Consider the following 20,448-nt stretch of genomic DNA (forward strand, 5'->3'; position numbering starts at 1 on the left):
TAGGGAAAAACCCCTTAGTTCATGGGAACAATCAGATTGATTCTTGTTCCCACTGGCATCTCAAGTAGTACTGCCCAGTGGGATCTTCTGTGATGATGTAAATGTCTTCTCTGCGCTGGAGAGTACCACAGACGCCACTTGAAACATGCCTGTTGAAACGTGGCCAATGCCACTGAGAATTGAATTTTAAATTTAATTTAAAGTAAGTAGCACAGTCACTCCAGTACTAAGCATCATAAACACAGAATAGAATAGTGTTTAGTGTACTATATTCCTAAAAATACCAGTGATAAAAAGTGATGGCAAGTGTGTTAATCACAGTTTAATTTGGAAACATTTCCTAATCTTTATGAGATTTGTTTTACATGTTAAAATTACCACTCAGCATAGTTCTTAGGGTAATCATCGTGTGGTGTTACCCTTACCCTGTGTTAGACTTTTTGGTCTTTATTTTAGTGTAACTGAAGACTGTTTGGAACCTGTATGCTGTGGACTGTATGAACTCTTAAGTGGCGTTCTTCTCATCCTGCCTGATATGATGCTTGAGGATGTGATGGACAAGATCATTCAAGCAGATACACTTTTAGTCCTTGTTAACCACCCTTTGCCAGCTATACAACAAAGAGTTATTAAAGTAAGCGCAAACACTACATGAATGCTGTTTTAATTCAGAAAATAAACATATGTATAATTTAAAAACTTGAATATTTATGTAAAATAGACTTGAAGCTTTATTTTATATTTAGGAATAATGAACTAATGTAGTTTTTATTACTTATATTTTGTATGTATCATCCAGTTTTAAGTTATCCATATATTTATTCATTCCAATGTTTTTTTAAATCTACGAAGAAATTCATACATCTAAACATTTAGTAAATCTATGTCACAAAAATTCACAAGGTAAGTGTGGTTCACTGAGATCTCGCCTGCATAGGCAGAACATCAGAGTTTAGACGCTACCTCAGGTGTCAGCTCAGATGTCATCTTCTCAAAAGAACTTCCCTGATCACCTTATCAAAATTACTTCCTTCTAGCACTATTCTTTATTTTTTCTATCAAACCATCCTATTTATGTCTTATATTTATCTTTCACTTATTCTGTGGACTTATGTTTTAATCTCTCACATGAAAATAAACTCTTCATATCTCGTGTCTGGTATATAAGAGTTGTCCAAAATGGATTGTCAAATGAATAAATATTTAATATGAATGGCTTCGAGTAGAAAGCAACCAAGTGCTGGAGTGGTCTTTTAAAGATTCTCATTCTCTTTAGTTTGGATGTAGAGATTGTATAATCACTTGCAGTTCCACCTAGTATTCACTGTGCTTCCATTTCACATGCAGAGCACTGAGCTGCACGCAGAGCACTGGTTGCTCTGTGGGGTACAGAGGGGAGTAACATGATCCCCTACATTCAAAGAGTTTGTGGTCCCATGAAGAAGAGGGTCACAAACCCAAACACAAAACGCAAGGGGCCGTGCTGCGTGCTGCAGTGGCAGCACTGATAAAGAAGAATGTGAGCAGAGGGGGAGCAAATAATTCTGATGCGGACACAGGGAAGGATTCGTGGGGGGAAACAACTGGATAGTATACTGTCAACTTAGGAAGCTTTTTAAATAAGGCAATAAAAATAGATGTTTGAAGAATGGTAGTCTGTCACCACTGTGAGGGAGGGACTGAAAAATAGGGAGAGGTGGACATGCTCCCTTTGCAGGCTAGCATAGTATTCAGGGGAGAGACCACTGGTCCCAGAGGCTCACTTGGAAGTCCAGGGGAATTCAGGAGTTTCCAGCCTGGAGTAATGAAGTCAAAGGACCAACAGATTTGAGAGACTTGTTAGGGTGGAAGAGAGAAAGATACCTTCATAATTTCAGGTGGGGAGAAAAGCCCAAAGTAAGTTCACCTTGAAGTCTATGGGATGGAACTAAGATCCATCTAAGTTCAGAACCATGAGAGGAGTGGTTCTGGAAAGTAAGTTGAATACACGTTGTCTTTAAAAAAGGAAGGGTGGAAAATCAGGCCTGTGTTCAGGATAAATAGCCTGTCAAGTAGTCTAGAAATAGAGCTCTAAGCAAATAAATGTAGATTCACAGGGAGAGCCTCGTGCACTGATTTTATTTCCTTCAGAATTAAGCACATGTATTCATTCCACTTAAATTCCACCAAGGCTGCCAGTCTGCTAGATGTCCCTGCTCTGCTGAAATGGCTGGTTTTTCATCACAGCAGTGTTTAAAAGTCTCTGAGAGAGTCACTCCTAGCGTTCCACAGTCAGAGACAAAGTTCCTCTTACTATAGAGGGAGGGAGTCTTTCATTGAGCTTTCTGTGTTCTTCTATATTTCTGAATAACTTATACAATAACTTATAAATACAAGTATGATATACTGACTTGTATGTATTAAATCAAATTTAACATATGATCTAAATTGTCATGAATTTTTTCTTTAGCTCTTACATGCATATTTTAATAGAGCATCTAAGGAACAAAAAGATAAATTTCTGAAGAATCGTGGCTTTTCCTTGTTAGCCAACCAGTTGTATCTGCATCGAGGGACTCAGGAATTGTTAGAATGCTTCATTGAAATGTTCTTTGGTCGACATATTGGCCTTGATGAAGAGTAAGTGTGTTCTTCCACCATAATTGTTTCTTTTTTTAATCTTAACTGTCAAATTTAGTAAGTGCACTCTTAAAATCATTTGTCAACTTTAGAAAAAAATCTAATCATTTTCCAGGTAAATCAATTTATTATTTTGCATATGATATCCTTTCAAATATTACTTCTTCCTTTGTATTTAATTCACTAGCTAAAAACTAGAAACAAAGAAATGCTGTATCAAATGAAAGAAAGTGATAAAGTAAGATTTGGCTTGTTGTACTAACATGAGAAAGTTACCTGAAAAGAGAGATGGCTAATGTGTTCTCAACCATGGATTATAGGAGTGGTCAGAGCAGGACCTCCTCCCTCCCCTCAGAGCCTCGGGTCTTCTGGAAGAAGAGGGAGACCCTCACTTTAATTTCCTGCATGTCTTGATTCCTGAGATTTGGCCCTGGAGTAGTGCTGAAGAATTAGCAAATAAGTGCAAAGTAAAAGAATATTTTTCACCTAAAGTTTTCACAGAAACATTATTTTTATTATTTCTGTTTATTAAAAAGAGAAATGTTTGTCTCCTTATTGCAGTAGACAGATTCAGACCCTGAGGAATTTACTTATTTATTGAGATTTCAATAGCACTTTTCATTTGCATATAGCTTTTAGTTTTTTCAAAGCGATTCTGCATTATCTCCTCTGATTCTTGAGAAGAAAGTAGGGCAGATATCATCACACATATTTGACAGGTGAGGTGCTTAAATAATTTAGCTGCATCACAAAGGCAAATAGATTTGGAACAAGAACTTAAGATTCATTCATTCCTTTGTGCTGAACCTCTTCTTACTAGCTCATTGTCTTTCAAATACTATGTAAAATAACAATAATAATCCTGTATGCTTGTTACGTAGCAGGAATGCCTTAGATATTAGGGGCACATGAATGGATTAAAGTCAGTTACAGAGATAAAACAGTATACATATTTCTTTTGAATGTTTGCATATTTATCTTGGGATGGACTTCTGACAACAGCTTTTATCTTATTATTGGAGAGGGTTTATAATCTTTAAAAAGATTAAGGATCCTTATTTCCCAAATTTATTTTCTTATTACTTCAAATCAGGTTAACAAAATGACCCAAATTTATAGCATCAAATCAGGCTAACATAATGACCCATTTTTTCTTATTTTTGTGACTATTGCTTCTAACATGTTCTTAATTGTATTTTTTATTATAGATTTGATCTGGAAGACGTAAAGAACATGGGACTTTTTCAGAAATGGTCTGTGATTCCTATTCTGGGACTAATAGAGACCTCTCTGTATGACAACATACTCTTGCATAATGGTCTTTTACTTCTTCTCCAAATTTTAAATTCTTGTTCTAAGGTAGCAGATTTGTTGTTGGATAATGGTCTGCTCTATGTGTTATGTAACACAGTAGCAGCTTTGAATGGATTAGAAAAAAGGTAAGTTTTAAATTGTTACTTAAATTTATATCTGATAAGTCCTTTAGAAAAAGAAACTTTAGTAAGAGCTAACTTTAAAGTGTAACTTTTCATAATGCTTTCAAAGTTCTTTGCCACAGAAATTTTGAAATTAAATTAGCTTGGAGAGGGCATAATTTCCAGCAAAGTTTAGTTATGAAGAGGGTATTTGACCTATTTTTAGATATTTAGAACCTGAAGACAAATAAGTTTAACTGCCCCCAAATAGATTTGCTAAGCTTCCACCATAGGATTATAAAAATTGTTACCCTCATCAGGAATAGGAAATTGAGGATGAGAGAGATACAGTAGCTCATTGAATATCAGACAGCCAGTAAACAAGAGAGAACTTGAGGACTGAATCTGTCTCACTTCAAAAGTCTGTTTTGAACTCACCATGCTTTCTTACTATTAGCATACTCTATCACTATCCCTGAATAAATTAATTTATAATAGTCATATTCTATCACTATTACCATAAATTAATTTCTAGTAGTCAAAAGTACATTGGCAATTGATTAACAGCTTTAAAAATATGTTGAGATTAGATTTTTTATTCAGATTTTATATCTTTGATGTCTCCATTTATGGCTGGGCGCCTGGCGCGTCTTCCTCCTCCGATGTCTCCATTTATGATGCACACACAGCATACTATTTTTACTAGCATAATGATAAGATACAAATCTTTAGAGTAAACATGAATAAATCTTGTTGCCTATTAAAGCATTAAATGTTATCTATATTCTTTCAGAGAGAAGAGAGTATATCTTTAGTGATTCTCTAGGCCAGAGACAACTTCTACTCTACTCAGTTCAACTTTCATTGGACACTTACTATATTTAGGGTCTATATACTTGATATATGAGAAATAAAAAGAAATACCAAGTATTATTTCCTCAAAATGCTTAGTCTTGATTTCAGTACAATTTATGAAATTGATAAATTGGAAAGGGTACCTGCAGCTTGTTCTAAAAGTAGTTTTTGCTTCTGTTCTGTAAAAAGATGAATTGTGCTTGTTGATAGTCCCCGTGTGCTGCTCTATATGCAGTTACCATGTCTAACCCTTGCTTGATTTGAAAAAAAAAAAAAAATGAATGGAGGGAAGAGGTCTAACAGCATATACCAAAGTAGGTTATCAAGGCTGAAATTGAGGGACAGAAGTAACTGATTCATATTCAGTATATATTTAGAAGTGAATAACACACATTCAAACTTATTATCTCTTTTAATCCTTAAAATAACTATAGTTTACACTAGTGAGGTTCAGAAGGCTAATTGATCTTCTCAAGCTCACCTTCTTTGGGGAGCCTCTCTTTATGGTTTTGCTCATACCCTCATACCCTTCCCCCTTAGTGCGGACTAGGAACCTGCTTCTGCATTCCCATGGTATCTTGTGTTAACCTCTGTTGTTGCACTTACCACCACTTACTGTTGATAATGATCTCTTTACTTGTCTGGTAAAGATTATATTTTTGACAGAAGTAAAAGTGTATCTTCTCATTTTTGTTCCTAGTATGCAATGTGCTACCTGCCATAGAGTAAACATGAATAAATATTGAATAAATGCATGCTGGTAGAATGGGAATTGAAACCAGTTCTTGTGGTCTTAAATTATTGGTTCTTACAATGTCCTGCATTGTGTTTTGGTCATCTTCAGCCTTCCTGTGAATGAATACAGATTGCTTGCCTGTGATATTCAGCAACTTTTCATAGCAGTGACGATTCACGCATGCAGTTCCTCAGGCTCACAGTATTTTAGAGTTATTGAAGACCTTATTGTACTCCTTGGATATCTTCAAAATAGCAAAAACAAGAGGACACAAAGTAAGATTTAATTTTTATGGATCTGAGAGGTAGCCAAACATTTTTGGGGGGCCTAATTTCTTTTCTCTTGGTAACTCTTTTTTTTCTAAAGGCTTAACCCTAACTTTGTGATGATATTGATTGGCTTTAAAAGGCAGCATTTTGGAATGGTAAAGATAGTGATGCCTTGACATAGTAGCTGGCAGCACATCATAGGAAGCTGCCATCAGCTACTGGTTTTTCTTGCCAAGTAGAATTGAAATTCTATGTGGAATAGTTATGCCCTATAGTTTTCTTTAATGGTAAATATTAAAGTGAAGGTAAAACTTGGAAATGTGAGAATTGTGGGTTGAACATTTGTTGTAGGTACCAAAAAAAAGTGTTCTTTGAAACAATTATGTAAAATTATATAAATTCATGTATTACTTTTTTCCTTTAAAATTTTATAGAGTCCATTTGGATATTTGCTTTAAAAATTGCATTTAAACATAGTTTTAAAATACTATCACTGAGAACCCACATTGAGAGAAATGAAAAGTTGTGCTGCAGTTGTGTACAATGAATCAAAATGCATTTTGCTGTCATATATACCTAATTAAAATTAAAAAGAACAAGCTGTAGTGCTTTATTGAAATGAGACCTTAATGCTATGAAATTAAAAATGTTTATCACTCTAAATATGAATTATTATCTTTTCAGAATTTTTTTGCAAAATAATTGTGTAAAAACAATAGGACTGATATTTTAAAAGAGGAATATTCACTTGTAAATGTTACTGTTTTTTATGTAAAATCTATAATGACCTTTCTCAGTATATTTTCTTAATGAATGAATAGTAAAATTAAATTTGCAAAACATATGGTATTATAAAGAATATTAGAAATGATTGAAAATAAACTTGACAGTGGCATAAATACTACACTGTCTGAAATCTTCCTAATGCAACTATAGTTTAAAAAACCTCTTTGTAGCCGACTCCTGTCTATAATTGTATGTGCTCAAGAAAATCCTTTAGTACAATAAAATATCACTGTCACAAATTTAAAAAAATTTAAATTAAAAACATTTTAATTTTAAAAATTTTAAATTAATATCAAATAAAATGTTTAGATATGGATATTATGTATTATTTGGGATATTATTATTTAGATAGTGGATACCTAAACAATATTGGACATATGAAATATATAAAAATTTAAAAAGTCAACTCTTAGCTGGATAACATTCCAGTCTCTTCTGTTTTTAGGTATGGCTATTGCACTGCAGCTTAGAGTCCTCCAGGCGGCCATGGAGTTCATAAGGAGCACCGCGAATCATGACTCTGAAAGCCTTCCTGATTCAGTCCAGTTACCTTCTGCCCCCCATCATGTTGTGTTTCAGAAGCGGAGGAGCATTGCTGGTGAGTATTAAAGTGATGTTTTAATAATTATAAATTGAAAGTAGTTTGACTTTCATATATTTTCGTATCTAAAATATTTCTCAGGTTAAAAAGTTGAACTATAAAATTTGAGAAAATTTCCTCCCAAAGGAAACTATTCTACTACTTTATTTTCAGTTCTTGATCAGTTATTTCTTAAGTCATCCACCATGTCAAGCGCTAGGTTAAATTTTGGAGTTATAATAGTTAAAAAACAGATTCTGCCCCAGAAGAGATTATCAAATAACAGGAAGTGCAGAGGGCTGGAATAGAGCATAGTGGGGTGACTGGCTTTACTTCAGGTCTCCGTGGAAGTGAAATTTCAGTACATTCATAAAGGATGAGAAAGGTAGAGTCAAGGAAAAGTGTTATAGGTAGAGTGAGGGGCACAGGCAACAGGTCCAAGGTTGGGGAAGAGCTCAGCTTGTTCAGAAAACTGAAAGAAAGCCCTCTAGCTAGAATGTGGCCCTGGAGGAGAGAGTGTTGCCAGATGAGGCTGTCCAGGATAGTGCGGGCCTGTTCATGGATAACCATATGGATCGTTTCAGAGAGTTGGGAATTTTTTTCTAATGGGAAGTTGTCAAGGTTTTAAGTCATGATCTAATCAGATGTTCATTTTGTAAGGGTGACTCTGAGCTTAGCATGGTGGCACACACCTGTAATCTCTGCTGCTTGGGAGGCTGAGGCAGGAAGATTGCAAGTTCCAAGGCAGCCTGGGACACTTAGTGACTCTCTCAAAATAAAAAATGAAAAGGGGTGGGGTGTAGCTCAGCGCTATAGCACTCTGGATTCAATTTCTAGTACTGTAGGGGGAAAAAATGCCTCTGGTTTCTATAGAATGTGAATTAGAGGAGAGCAAAAGAGGTAGTGGGGAGTCAAGGAGGGGTTGCTGCAGTAGTGAGGCAGGCAATGGCCTCTGGCATGTACTCGGTTAGAATGCACGTGGCGTCAGAACCAGCTGTAAATTAGCACATGTTATCCAATAATCTGTGTTGATGTTAAAAGACCTCCTTAGGTTTTCCACAAAACCTGCTATTCCCTTTATACAAACATAATCTGGAAAGATAACTAAAACCACAAACAGGATACATGCGCGAGCACATGCACGTATGTGTACATCTGTGTTTAGTAGACTTTTATACGTACCTACACATGTGTTTACACAAACACTTAAGTATCTCCAAACAGAGTACTATTTTTTTTCTTAAATTTAATTACCTTTACAGACTTTTTTAAAAAAAAAATATTTATTTTCTAGGTGTAGATGGACACAACACAATGCCTTTATTTTTGTGTGGTGCTGAGGATTGAACCTGGGTCCCGCGTGAGCGCTCTACCACTGAGCCACAATCCCAGCCCAGACTTAAAGACTTTTAATACCAAATCTTTCTTCTATTCACACTAATCCACTTATTTGTGTTCAATGCTCTGCAGAATTTTAAAGTCCTAAAAACTTCACCCATATAGAAAAATTTTAAACATATGTCTTATAGTAATTTAACTTTTTCTAAATAAAACTTCCATAGATGAAACTTCTGAAACATTCATGTAACTAAACTTTCTGCCCCTATGTCTTATTATTTATTACCCGAGCTGTCCCTCCTCCTGAGCTGGCTGACCTTTGTACCTCTCTTTTGTACCAGGTAGATTATTTCCTGTCCCAGATCTAGTGGTATACTGCACAGCTTCCTACATGCCAGTAGATGCTTTGCAAACACCTCCCTTTGCAGGACCCCATCCTGCAAATAGCACTGAGTTCCCCTCTCTTCAGAGAACAGAGTCCCAATTCCCTGGCCTCTGTGTCTCTTCTTGGCATGGATTTATATAAGGGAGAAAGATGTAATTTTGTCTAAATGGCATCATGCTGTGTACCTACTATTTACAAACTGATTTCTATTTCTAATTAATATATTATAGACATATTTCCATATCAATAAACATTTTAATGAATTAATGTTAATCTCTTGAATTGATGTATCATGATCTTCCTTTTATTCAATAAACAAAGTTTTGTAACTTTTTGTTTTTGCCATTATAAACAGGACAGTAAAGTACATTATTTTAAATGTATCCTCTCTGCTTCCTTGCATATCAGTATCAAAAATTTTACATGTCATCTGAGTGCATGAAGTTAATCAGCATTGGGATATTATTTATATATTAATTATATACATTATACATATGTGTCTAAATTGTCATTCATACAGATAGTAGATAGTTTTGTATTATTAATATAATTCACATACAAATGAATTTCTTTTTTGTTTTTAGCCAATAAAAATACCAGCCATTAATAATTTTTTATTCTTTATAAAGAATGAGGCAGATATTGTGTTTCACATACATTATTTAATTTAATTCAGAAAATAACACTCTTGATCCATTCATTCAATCATCAAATACTGAGTACCAACCATGTACCAGCTACTATTTTACTTGTCCTCTTGGAACTTGAATTAGAATAAGCAATAAGCATATAAATAAATATATTGAATATACTGTGAGATAATGATAAATATCTACCTGTGAGGTAAATTTTATTATATTTCTAATCCACATCTTACATATGAGGAAATTGAGGGTTAGAAAGAAATGTACTTAAGGCCACATCAACTCCATGTGGCTCGACAGCAGAAGTGCTAACATACCCCCCACTTTCCCAGCATGCAGTGTGGATAGGACAGCATTCCTTCTTTCTGTTCCCTGCCCTCCCTCTGGATGGCAACTGTCAATCACCAGTGGGAAAGTAGTCAGAGACATAGACATCAGGGGAGAATCTGCCTGAACTAAGGACTCTGCCTGACAGTGTTATTATTGAATGCGACCAAGATACTTTTTGTTTGTTTCTTGTTGTTTCATGAGTGACTATACCCATCAAATGTGCAATGTAAAATAACTATAAAATTTTTAAATGTCTCGCAGGATAAGTCATCAAAACCTATTATAGTTTACTCATACATAAGTCATTTTTATAGAAGTTATTTATGGAAATTGACATATTTTCATGATTTAAAACAAAGGTTCAATTCCAATGAAGGGTTCCATTATTCCTCACCTGCCAAGACGTCATTTTGGTTCCTATGGTCAACTTCCGATGCCCTTCTCCTTCAGCCCATTAAATCAAGACTCTTCCCCCATGTTTTCTTCTGGATGCACTAAAGGTGTGTTACCTTCCAGAGCAGGTGCAGTAATGGTGCCAGAGCACCACTCCAGTCTGTCCAATCTGACAAAAAATTTCTCAGAAAATATTCATGTAGCACCGAATTCCAAATGATGCATCTGCACCAAATCATTCTAATAGCAAATCACTGGGCTTACATTCACCCTTCTAATCTCTTTATTTTTATTGGCTAATTTCTACTTCGTCGTCATATATGATTTTCAAAACTACTTTATAAAATTCAACAACAGTAATTATCCAGAAATAGTAACATTCTTACTAAACATGACATACTTTAAAACTCTGTTGATGATTTTGAAACACAAGAAAGTGAAACAGTATTGGAAAATATTTTACCAAAACATTCTGAACCACTTATGCCCATCTAATACTTTGAGTATTTCAGAAGACTCAAACCTTCAGAAATTATATTCTTCCTGTTAAACTATATCATGGGCTTTGACCTGGTTATTTTGAACTTCAGAACCAGAAGTACTGTTGCACTTCTTGGAAAAGGGGAAAATATCACTTTCTTTTAATTTCTTTCTCTTTCTTTCCTTTATATAAATTCATTTTGTAATAAATAAGTCTGTCTTTTTGTGGTCTAATAACCAAAAAGTTGTAGTAAAAATAAATTTCTTGATTGTTGTTAACACTGGCTTTGCACATTTTAATATATGTACTTGAAGGTCCTAGAAAATGTCCCCTGGCTCAGACAGAATCTCTTCTGACAAAAATGCGTTCAGTGGCCAGCGACGAGCTCCACACCATGATGCAGAGGAGAATGAGCCAGGAGAGTCCTAGCCAGGCAACTGAGGCAGAGCTCGCCCAGAGGCTGCAGAGGCTCACTGTCCTAGCAGTCAACAGGATTATTTACCAAGGTAGGACCACAGAATTGACTTGTCCTTCCTCAGACAGCGAATGTAAAGAAAAGTAACTTCAGAGGAACCCATTAGGTTTCAATTTTTTTTTAATATTTATTTTTTAGTTTTCGGTGGACACAACACTTTGTTTGTATGTGGTGCTGAGGATCGAACCCAGGCTGCACGCATGCTAGGCGAGTGCGCTACCACTTGAGCCACATCCCTAGCCCCTAGGTTTCAAATTTTTAAACTGCATTTTTTTTCTGTTCTTAACGTCTACATTATTAAAGGAATTTCTTACCTGGAATGGATAATCTGGAATAAAAGGATGATTTTTAATGTGTTAAATGGAATCCTAGATTGACTGTTGATTTTAGAGTAATTTGGTCTAATATTTTAACTTTTCTTTTGAGGTAATTATAGATTCACATTAAGTTGTTAAGAAATAATAGGGAGATCCTGTGTACCTTTTACTTTGTTTTCCCCCAGTGAATCTTGCAAAACTATAGTACAATATCACTATCAGGATAATGACAGGAGTTTGAGACCAGCCTGAGCAACACAGCAAGACCATATCTCAAAAAAAGTAATGTTATATAGATAGAAGTGTGTGGTAGGTAGCAGATTGATTGAGGCATCATTGACAATGTATATGTAAGCCAGTACATCACATTTACACTTTAAATACCCACAATACACAATGTCTGTTTCACAATCATGCCCAATAAAGCTGGAAAAAAAATTTAGGTAACCTCAGAAAGGCAGGGAAAAGAAAAGAATGATTGTTAATCACTAGAAAAGCAGAAAACCCAAGGGGGATATTTTGTCTTAACTTTTGTAATTTACATTTGGGGCAACAGTTCCCAGGCTATACTCCAAAACTGAACCAGGATTATCACATTAATTGGATTGTACATACAGTGAAACAGTTCTGCAGATCTAGCTATGCAAATATTATGAGGTCTTTATGTTTGATTTGTACAAGAGTCTTACGGTTCTAATAATTTTGCAGTTTAATTCATCTTTTCTAGTAAATTAAATCTTAATGTATTTAATTAATTCATCTTTTCTAGTAAGTTAAATCTTAATGACTTAATGTATTTTTAAATCTGCATTGTTTTAGGTGAATTCTTCCTCTACTATACTATATATACTGTCTTGTATACCGTCCCACATTTATATTGTGATAATTGAATTAGTAATTGCATAGAATATTTTTACAAGCATAATTGTTACTTATAATGGTAGTATTGTAATTTGACTAATAATTTTTGTTTTTTTTTTAATTCAAAGAGTTTAATTCAGACATTATTGACATTTTAAGAACTCCAGAAAATGCAACTCAAAACAAGACCTCAATTTCCCAGACTGAAATTTTTGAGGAAAATATGCATCATGAACAGCCTTCTGTTTTCAATCCATTTCAAAGAGAGATGTTCACCTACCTGGTTGAGGGATTCAAGGTATCTATTGTAAGTATATTACTTGGGAATGTTCATTCACACAAAAGGAATAGAGATAATATGTGTATGTACTACATTTCCAAAATCTATTTCTTTGTGCTCTTTCAGAGAGTCTTCTGAAACTCAGACAACTTAAAGTTTTAATAATCAAGTAATATATATTCCGTATTTCCCCATTCCAAAATAACTCACCTCATACAACCTTGGTTTCTAGATCTATACCCTGAAAGCCTTTTTCTAATCTTGTAGTATAGGAAGATCAGTATCAGAAAAGAGGAACGCTTTGATGCTTACTCTGAGATATTAATCAACAGCCTATTTGTTTTGTTTTGTTTTTTTCCCTATAGATGGGCACAATACCTTTATTTTATTTATTTATTTGTAATGTGGTGCTGAGGATTGAACCCAGTGCTTCACACGTGCTAGGCAAGCGCTCTGCCACTGAGCCATAACCTCAGTCCATATCAGCCAGTTTTTAAAGGACTTTACTTACAGCCATACTCTTGAGTTTCTGAATTTTGAAGTTTAGATCTTAGAGTAAACCCACCCAACACCTTAAAAATGATTTAGAGAATACTGGCGACATCAGGCTCCATTTATTGTTATCTCACCTGGGCTTCCATGGGTCATTTACGGATAATCCTGAGGAACAAATCAGTCAGTTCATGCCATAGATAACTAACACTGATCCAGTTCTAGCAGAACTCATAAATCATGACTCTGGCAGTCTCTAATCTAAACTAGATTTTAGTGTCCAGCTCTGAACAGCAAAACAAACTGCAGACTCACCTAGAATTAAGTCACTCATACAGAGCTCTTAGGACTTAGAGTAATTGGGAAGTCATTTTCCAAACTCAGAATCAACTCCAAAATGTACTGGTTCCAATTTTGAACTCAAGGCAAGTGATTTAACAAGAAGTCGGCTAGCTTCAGTGGTTGAAACAACCTAGGTAGTCATTTGTTAGGGAAAATTGATGGTCAGCTTATATACATTCTTAATTTGTGAATGTTATGCTAAATGTTGTGGTACTAATTCTTTATTATGAATCCTTTCCCTTATTGCAAAGTGAAAGTGGGTGTATCTGCCATTGCTCTTTGATAATTTTGTTTTTGGTTTAATTTTTAATTTACAATACTAAGCCCTTGGTAATTTTTTATTTTATTTTATTTTATTTTTTTATTGAATGTTCAAAACATTACAGAGCTCATGATATATCATCTTTCATACATTTGACTCAATTGGGTTTTGAACTCCCATTTTTACCCCAAATACAAATTGCAGAATCACATCGGTTACACACTCACATTTTTACATAATGGCATATTGGTGACTGTTGTATTCTGCTACCATTCCTATCCGCTACTATCCCCCCTCCCTTCCCCTCCCCTCCCATCTTCCCGCTCTACCTCCTCTGCTGTTGTTCGATTCTCTCCCCTTATTTTTCCCCTCCCCCTTGCCCCTCACAACCTCTTATAATTTTGTGTATCATTGAAGGTCTCCTACCATTTCCATATGCTTTCCCTTCTCTCTCCCTTTCTCTCCCCCCATTCGTCTTTGTTTACTGTTAGTCTTTCCCTCATGCTCTTCCTTCCTGTTCTGTTCTTAGTTGCTCTCTTTATATCAAAGAAGACATTTGGCATTTGTTTTTTAGGGATTGGCTAGCTTCACTTAGCATAATCTGCTCTAATGCCATCCATTTCCCTGAAAATTCTATGATTTTGTCATTTCTTAGTGCTGCATAATACTCCATTGTGTATAGATGCCACATTTTTTAATCCATTCATCTATTGAAGGGCATCTAGGTTGGTTCCACAGTCTAGCTACTGTGAATTGTGCCACTATAATCATTGATGTGGCAGTATCCCTATAGTACGCTCTTTTAAGATCCTCAGGGAATAGTCCGAGAAGGGCAATAGCTGGGTCAAATGGTGGATCCATTCCCAGCTTTCCCAGGAATCTCCATACTGCTTTCCAAATTGGCCTCAACAATTTGCAGTCCGACCAGCAGTGTACAAGTGTACCCTTTTCCCCACATCCTTGCCAACACTTATTGTTGTTTGACTTCATAATGGATGCCAATCTTACAGGAGTGAGATGGTGTCTTAGGGTAGTTTTGATTTGCATTTCCCTGATTGCTAGAGATGGTGAGCATTTTTTCATGTACTTGTTGATTGATTGTATGTCCTCCTCTGAGAAGTGTCTGTTCAGGTCCTTGGCCCATTTGTTGATTGGGTTATTTGTTATCTTATTGTTTAATTTTTTGAGTTCTTTGTATATTCTGGATATTAGGGCTCTGTCTGAGATGTGAGGGGTAAAAATTTGTTCCCAGGATGTAGGCTCTCTATTTACCTCTTTTATTGTTTCTCTTGCTGATAAAAAAACTTTTTAGTTTAAGTAAGTCCCATTTGTTGATTCTTGTTATTAACTCTTGTGCTATGGGCGTCCTATTAAGGAATTTGGACCCCGACCCCACAATATGTAGATGGTAGCCAACTTTTTCTTCTATCAGACGCAGTGTCTCTGATTTGATATCTAGCTCCTTGATCCATTTTGAGTTAACTTTTGTGCATGGCGAGAGAAAGGGATTCAGTTTCATTTTGTTGCATATGGATTTCCAATTTTCCTAGCACCATTTGTTAAAGATGCTATCCTTCCTCCATTGCATGTTTTTAGCCCCTTTATCAAATATAAGATAGTTGTAACTTTGTGGATTAGTCTCTGTGTCCTCTATTCTGTACCATTGATCCACCTGCCTGTTTTGGTATCAGTACCATGCTGCTTTTGTTACTATTGCTTTGTAGTACAGTTTGAACTCTGGTATCGCTATACCTCCAGATTCACACTTCCTGCTTAGAATTGCTTTTGCTATTTTGGGTCTTCTGTTTTTCCATATGAATTTCATGATTGCTTTATCTATTTCTACAAGAAATGCATTGGGATTTTGATTGGCATCGCATTAAACCTGTAGAGAACTTTGGGTAATATCGCCATTTTGATGATGTTAGTTCTGCCTATCCATGAACAGGGTACATTTTTCCATCTTCTGAGATCTTCTTCTCTCTCTCTCTTTAGGGTTCTGTAGTTTTCATTGTATAAATCTTTCACCTCTTTTGTTAGGTTGATTCCCAAGTATCTTATTTTCTTTGAGGATATTGTGAATGGAGTGGTTTTCCTTATTTCCATTTCAGAGGTTTTGTTGCTGATATACAGGAATGCCTTTGATTTATGCGTGTTGATTTTATAACCTGCCACTTTGCTGAATTCATTTATTAACTCTAGCAGCTTCTTTGTAGACCCTTTTGGGTCTGTTAAATATATTATCATGTCATCTGCAAATAGCGATAATTTAATTTCTTCTTTTCCTATTTTTATGCCTTTAATTTCTTTTGTCTGTCTAATTGCTCTGGCTAGTACTTCGAGAACTAAATTGAATAGAAGTGGTGATAGAGGGCATCCCTGTCTTGTTCCAGATTTTAGAGGGAATGCCTTCAGTTTTTCTCCGTTTAGGATGATGCTAGCCTGAGGTTTAGCATATATAGCTTTTACAATGTTGAGGTAAGTTCCTGTTATCCCTAGTTTTTCTAGTGTTTTGAACATAAAGAGATGTTGTACTTTGTCAAATGCTTTTTCTGCATCTATAGAGATGATCATATGGTTCTTGTCTTTAAGTCTATTGATGTGGTGAATAACATTTATTGATTTCCGTATATTGAACCATCCTTGCATCCCAGGGATGAATCCTACTTGATCATGGTGCACAAGTTTTTTGATATGCTTTTGTATTCGATTCGCCAGAATTTTATTGAGAATTTTTGCATCCAAGTTCATTAGAGATATTGGTCTGTAGTTTTCTTTCTTTGAAGTGTCTTTGTCTGGTTTCAGGATCAGAGTGATATTGGCCTCATAGAATGAATTTGGAAGAGCTCCTTCTTTTTCTATTTCTTGAAATAGCTTGAAAAGTATTGGTATTAATTCTTCTTTGAAGGTTTTGTAGAACTCCGCTGTATACCGATCCGGTCCAGGGCTTTTCTTGGTTGGTAGTCTTTTGATGGCTTCTTCTATTTCTTCCTTTGTTATTGGTCTGTTTGAATTGTGTGTGTCTTCCTGTCTCAATCTGGGCAGATCATATCACTTAAGAAATTTATCGATATCTTCACTGTCTTCTATTTTATTGGAATATAGGGTTTCAAAATACTTTCTAATTATCTTCTGTGTTTCTGTAGTGTCTGTTGTGATATTGCCTTTTTCATCCCGTATGTTAGTAATTTGAGTTCTCTCTCTTCTTCGTTAGCATGTCTATCTTATTTATTTTTTCAAAGAACCAACTTTTAGTTTTATCAATTTTTTCAATGGTTTTTTTTTTTTGTTTCAATTTCGTTGATTTCTGCTCTAATTTTAATTATTTCTTGTCTTCTACTATATTTGCTGTTGTTTTGCTCTTCCTTTTCTAGGTTTTTGAGGTGTAGTGTGAGTTCATTTATTTGTTGGTTTTTTCTTCTTTTGAGGAAAGAACTCCAAGAAATGAATTTCCCTCTTAAAACTGCTTTCATTGTGTCCCATAGATTCCGGTATGTTGTGTCTGTATTATCATTTGTCTCTAAGAATTTTTTTTATCTCCTCCTTTATGTCTTCTGTAACCCATTGATCATTTAGTAACATATTGTTCATTTTCCATGTGATGTAGGATTTTTCCTTCCTTCTTTTATCATTGATTTCCAATTTCACTCCATTATGATCTGATATGGTGCAAGGTATTTTCTCCATGCCTTTATATTTACTAAGAGTTGCCTTATGGCATAATATATGGTCTATCTTTGAGCAGGATCCATGTGCTGCTGAGAAGAACGTGTATCCACTTGATGATGGTTGATATATTCTATATATGTCGGTTAAGTCTAGGTTATTGATTGTGCTGTTGAGTTCTATAGTTTCTTTATTCAGTTTTTGTCTAGAGGATCTGTCTAATGGTGAGAGCGGTGTGTTGAAGTCACCCATAATTATTGTGTTGTGGTCTATTTGACTCTTGAACTTGAGGAGAGTTTGTTTTATGAACGTTGCAGCTCCATTGTTTGGTGCATACAAATTGATAATTGTTATGTCTTGTTGGTGGATGGTTCCTTTTAACAGTATATAGTGTCCTTCTTTATCCTTTTTGATTAACTTAGGTTTGAAGTTGATTTTATTCGATATGAGTATGGCCACTCCTGCTTGCTTTCGAGGGCCATGTGAGTGGTATGATTTTTCCCAACCTTTTACCTTCAGCCTGTGTATGTCTTTTCCTATCATATGGGTCTCCTGAAGGCAGCATATTGTTGGATTTGTTTTTTTGATCCAGGTTACTCGCCTATGTCTCTTGATTGGTGAGTTTAGGCCATTAACATTTAAGGTTACAATTGAGATATGATTTGTACTTCCAGTCATGTTTATTTATTTATTTATTTTAGTTTGGCTAGTTTTACTTTTTGGTTATTTTCCTCCCCCTTTACTGAGATACCTCCTTCTGTTAGTTTTGGGCACTATTTTTCAATTCCTCTTCTTGTAGTATTTTGCTCAAAATGCTTTGCAGTGCTGGTTTTCTTGCTGCGAATTCTTTTAGCTTTTGTTTATCGTGAAAGATTTTAATTTCATTGTCAAATCTGAAGCTTAATTTTGCTGGATACAGTATTCTTGGTTGGAATCCATTATTTTTCAGCATTTGAAATACATTGTTCCAGGATCTTCTCACTTTCAAAGTCTGTGATGAGAAATCAGTCGTTAACCTAATTGGTTTACCCCTGAATGTAATCTGCCTCCTTTCTCTCGTAGCTTTTAATATTCTCTCCTTGTTCTGTATGTTGGCTATCTTCATAATTATGTCTTGGAGTTGGTCTATTATGGTTTTGAATGTTTGGGGTCCTGTAGGCTTCCAAGATTTGGCAATCCATTCCATCTTTCATCTCTGGGAAGTTTTGTAGAATTATTTCATTTAATATGCTGTCCATTCCTTTGGTTTGAATCTCTATGCCTTCTTCTATCCCAATGACTCTCAAATTTGGTTTTTTTATGACATCCCATGTCTCTTGAATAGATTGCTTGTGGGATTTAAGCATCTTTTCTGTGTTGACTATATTCTTTTCAAGTTGATAAACCTTGTCTTCATTATCTGATGTTCTGACTTCTACTTGATCAAGTCTATTTGTAATATTCTCGTTTGAGTTTTTAATTTGGTTTATAGTTTCCTGCAATTCTAGGATTATTGTTTGATTTTTTTAAGATCTCTATCTCCTGGTAGAGCTCGTTCTTTGCCATTTGAATTTGTTTGTTTAATTAATTTTCAAAATATACTTTTATTGCTTGGACTTGCTGTCTCATGTCTTCTCTAATATTCCTTTCCATTTGAGTTAGGTATGCCTTGAGTTCTTTCCCTATCCCTGTTTCTATGTCCTCCTGTAGAATTAAGTTGTCCTGCATTGTTTGTACTCCTTTTTTCCCTTGTTTTCTCATGATGTTCACGTTACTTTCCAGCTCTATTTGATTGCCGTGTTTCTGCTCTCTTCTGTAGATTTGTTTTGGTTCTGTATTACTCTGTCTCTCCTTTGTGTTGTTAAACTATGCCTGCTAACGTGGATTCCGCTGGGAAGGAATTCCGACGGCCGAGTTCCAGTGACGTCACTTCTCTGCTATGACGGGCCCCAGGCTCCTTGCCGGGGTGTCCTAATGGGGGTGTGTGACTGGACTGTCTCTGTTTGGTTTCAGCTCCCGGTCGCGGCAGGCTGGCGGTCGCCAGCCGCCCAGTAGCGCAGGCAGCGGGCGGGTGATCGGTCGCAGGGGGGGGGGGGTGGACTCCAGCCATCCAGTTGCCCGGGCAGCGGGCCGGCTGTCGCCGGTGGGCGGGCGATCTCTAGCCACCCAGTCGCGTGGTCGGTAGCTGGCGGACGGGCGTTCTCCTGCCGCCCAGTTACGCAGGCAGTTGGTAGGCTGTCGCCGGCGGGCCTGCGGTTTCCGGCCGCCCAGTCACGAGGGCCTGGCCTCTAGTCCCCTGGTTTCTCCTGTTAGTCTTGGTTTCTCCTGCTAGACCAGATTTCCCCTGAGTGATGGCTCTCAGCAGTTCAAACTGTACTCTGGACCTGCCGTTTGTTAGGTGTGGAGGGTGGCTATTGGGAACCCTGGCACTCTATTTTTGTTTCCGTTGTGGGGGATAGAACTGTACCACTTCCTTCCCCGTCTGAAATCCCGTACTCAGCCCCGGGGTCAGTGCAGGCTCAGCCGGCGGGATTCCACAGAATCGCAGCCACTTTTCTCCCTGCTTGCTAATTAATTGCTTCTCTGCGTCGCCCCGCTGTCTGTAGCCGTGGAGCAGGCCGCACGAATCAGTCCCCTTGGTAATTTTTTAAATGGCATAAGACTTTAGCTTTTTCATCCATTTTTCTCTTTTTTATTGATAAAATGTGTGTAACATAAAATTTATCATTTTAACCACTTTAAAGAGCACAAGCTTGTGACATTAAGTAATTCATGTTTTTGTGCACCACTATCTCTAGAACTTTTTCATTATCCCAAACTACAACTGTTCCTATTAAACAATAACTCCCATTACCCAGTCCCACCCACCCCCAATAACCACTTTTAGTCTAAGAATTTGACTCTTCTAGATGCCTCATATAAGTGAAATCACATGATATCTGT

At 36.2% G+C, this 20,448-nt stretch overlaps 1 protein-coding gene across 1 annotated transcript in view; it reads left to right on the forward strand.

Moving 5' to 3' along the window:
- Nucleotides 1-20,448, forward strand: part of LYST (lysosomal trafficking regulator) — a 159,627-nt gene that overhangs the window by 80,323 nt on the left and 58,856 nt on the right. Inside the window, exons 24-30 of the mRNA XM_081297182.1 lie at nt 457-634; nt 2,450-2,619; nt 3,828-4,058; nt 5,734-5,900; nt 7,126-7,278; nt 11,146-11,337; nt 12,613-12,791. Coding sequence (XP_081153308.1) covers nt 457-634; nt 2,450-2,619; nt 3,828-4,058; nt 5,734-5,900; nt 7,126-7,278; nt 11,146-11,337; nt 12,613-12,791 — 1,270 coding nt within the window. The remainder of the gene's footprint in view (nt 1-456; nt 635-2,449; nt 2,620-3,827; nt 4,059-5,733; nt 5,901-7,125; nt 7,279-11,145; nt 11,338-12,612; nt 12,792-20,448) is intronic.

Source organism: Spermophilus citellus (assembly GCF_964194105.1).
Source record: "Spermophilus citellus genome assembly, chromosome: 6".
NCBI lineage: Eukaryota > Metazoa > Chordata > Mammalia > Rodentia > Sciuridae > Spermophilus > Spermophilus citellus.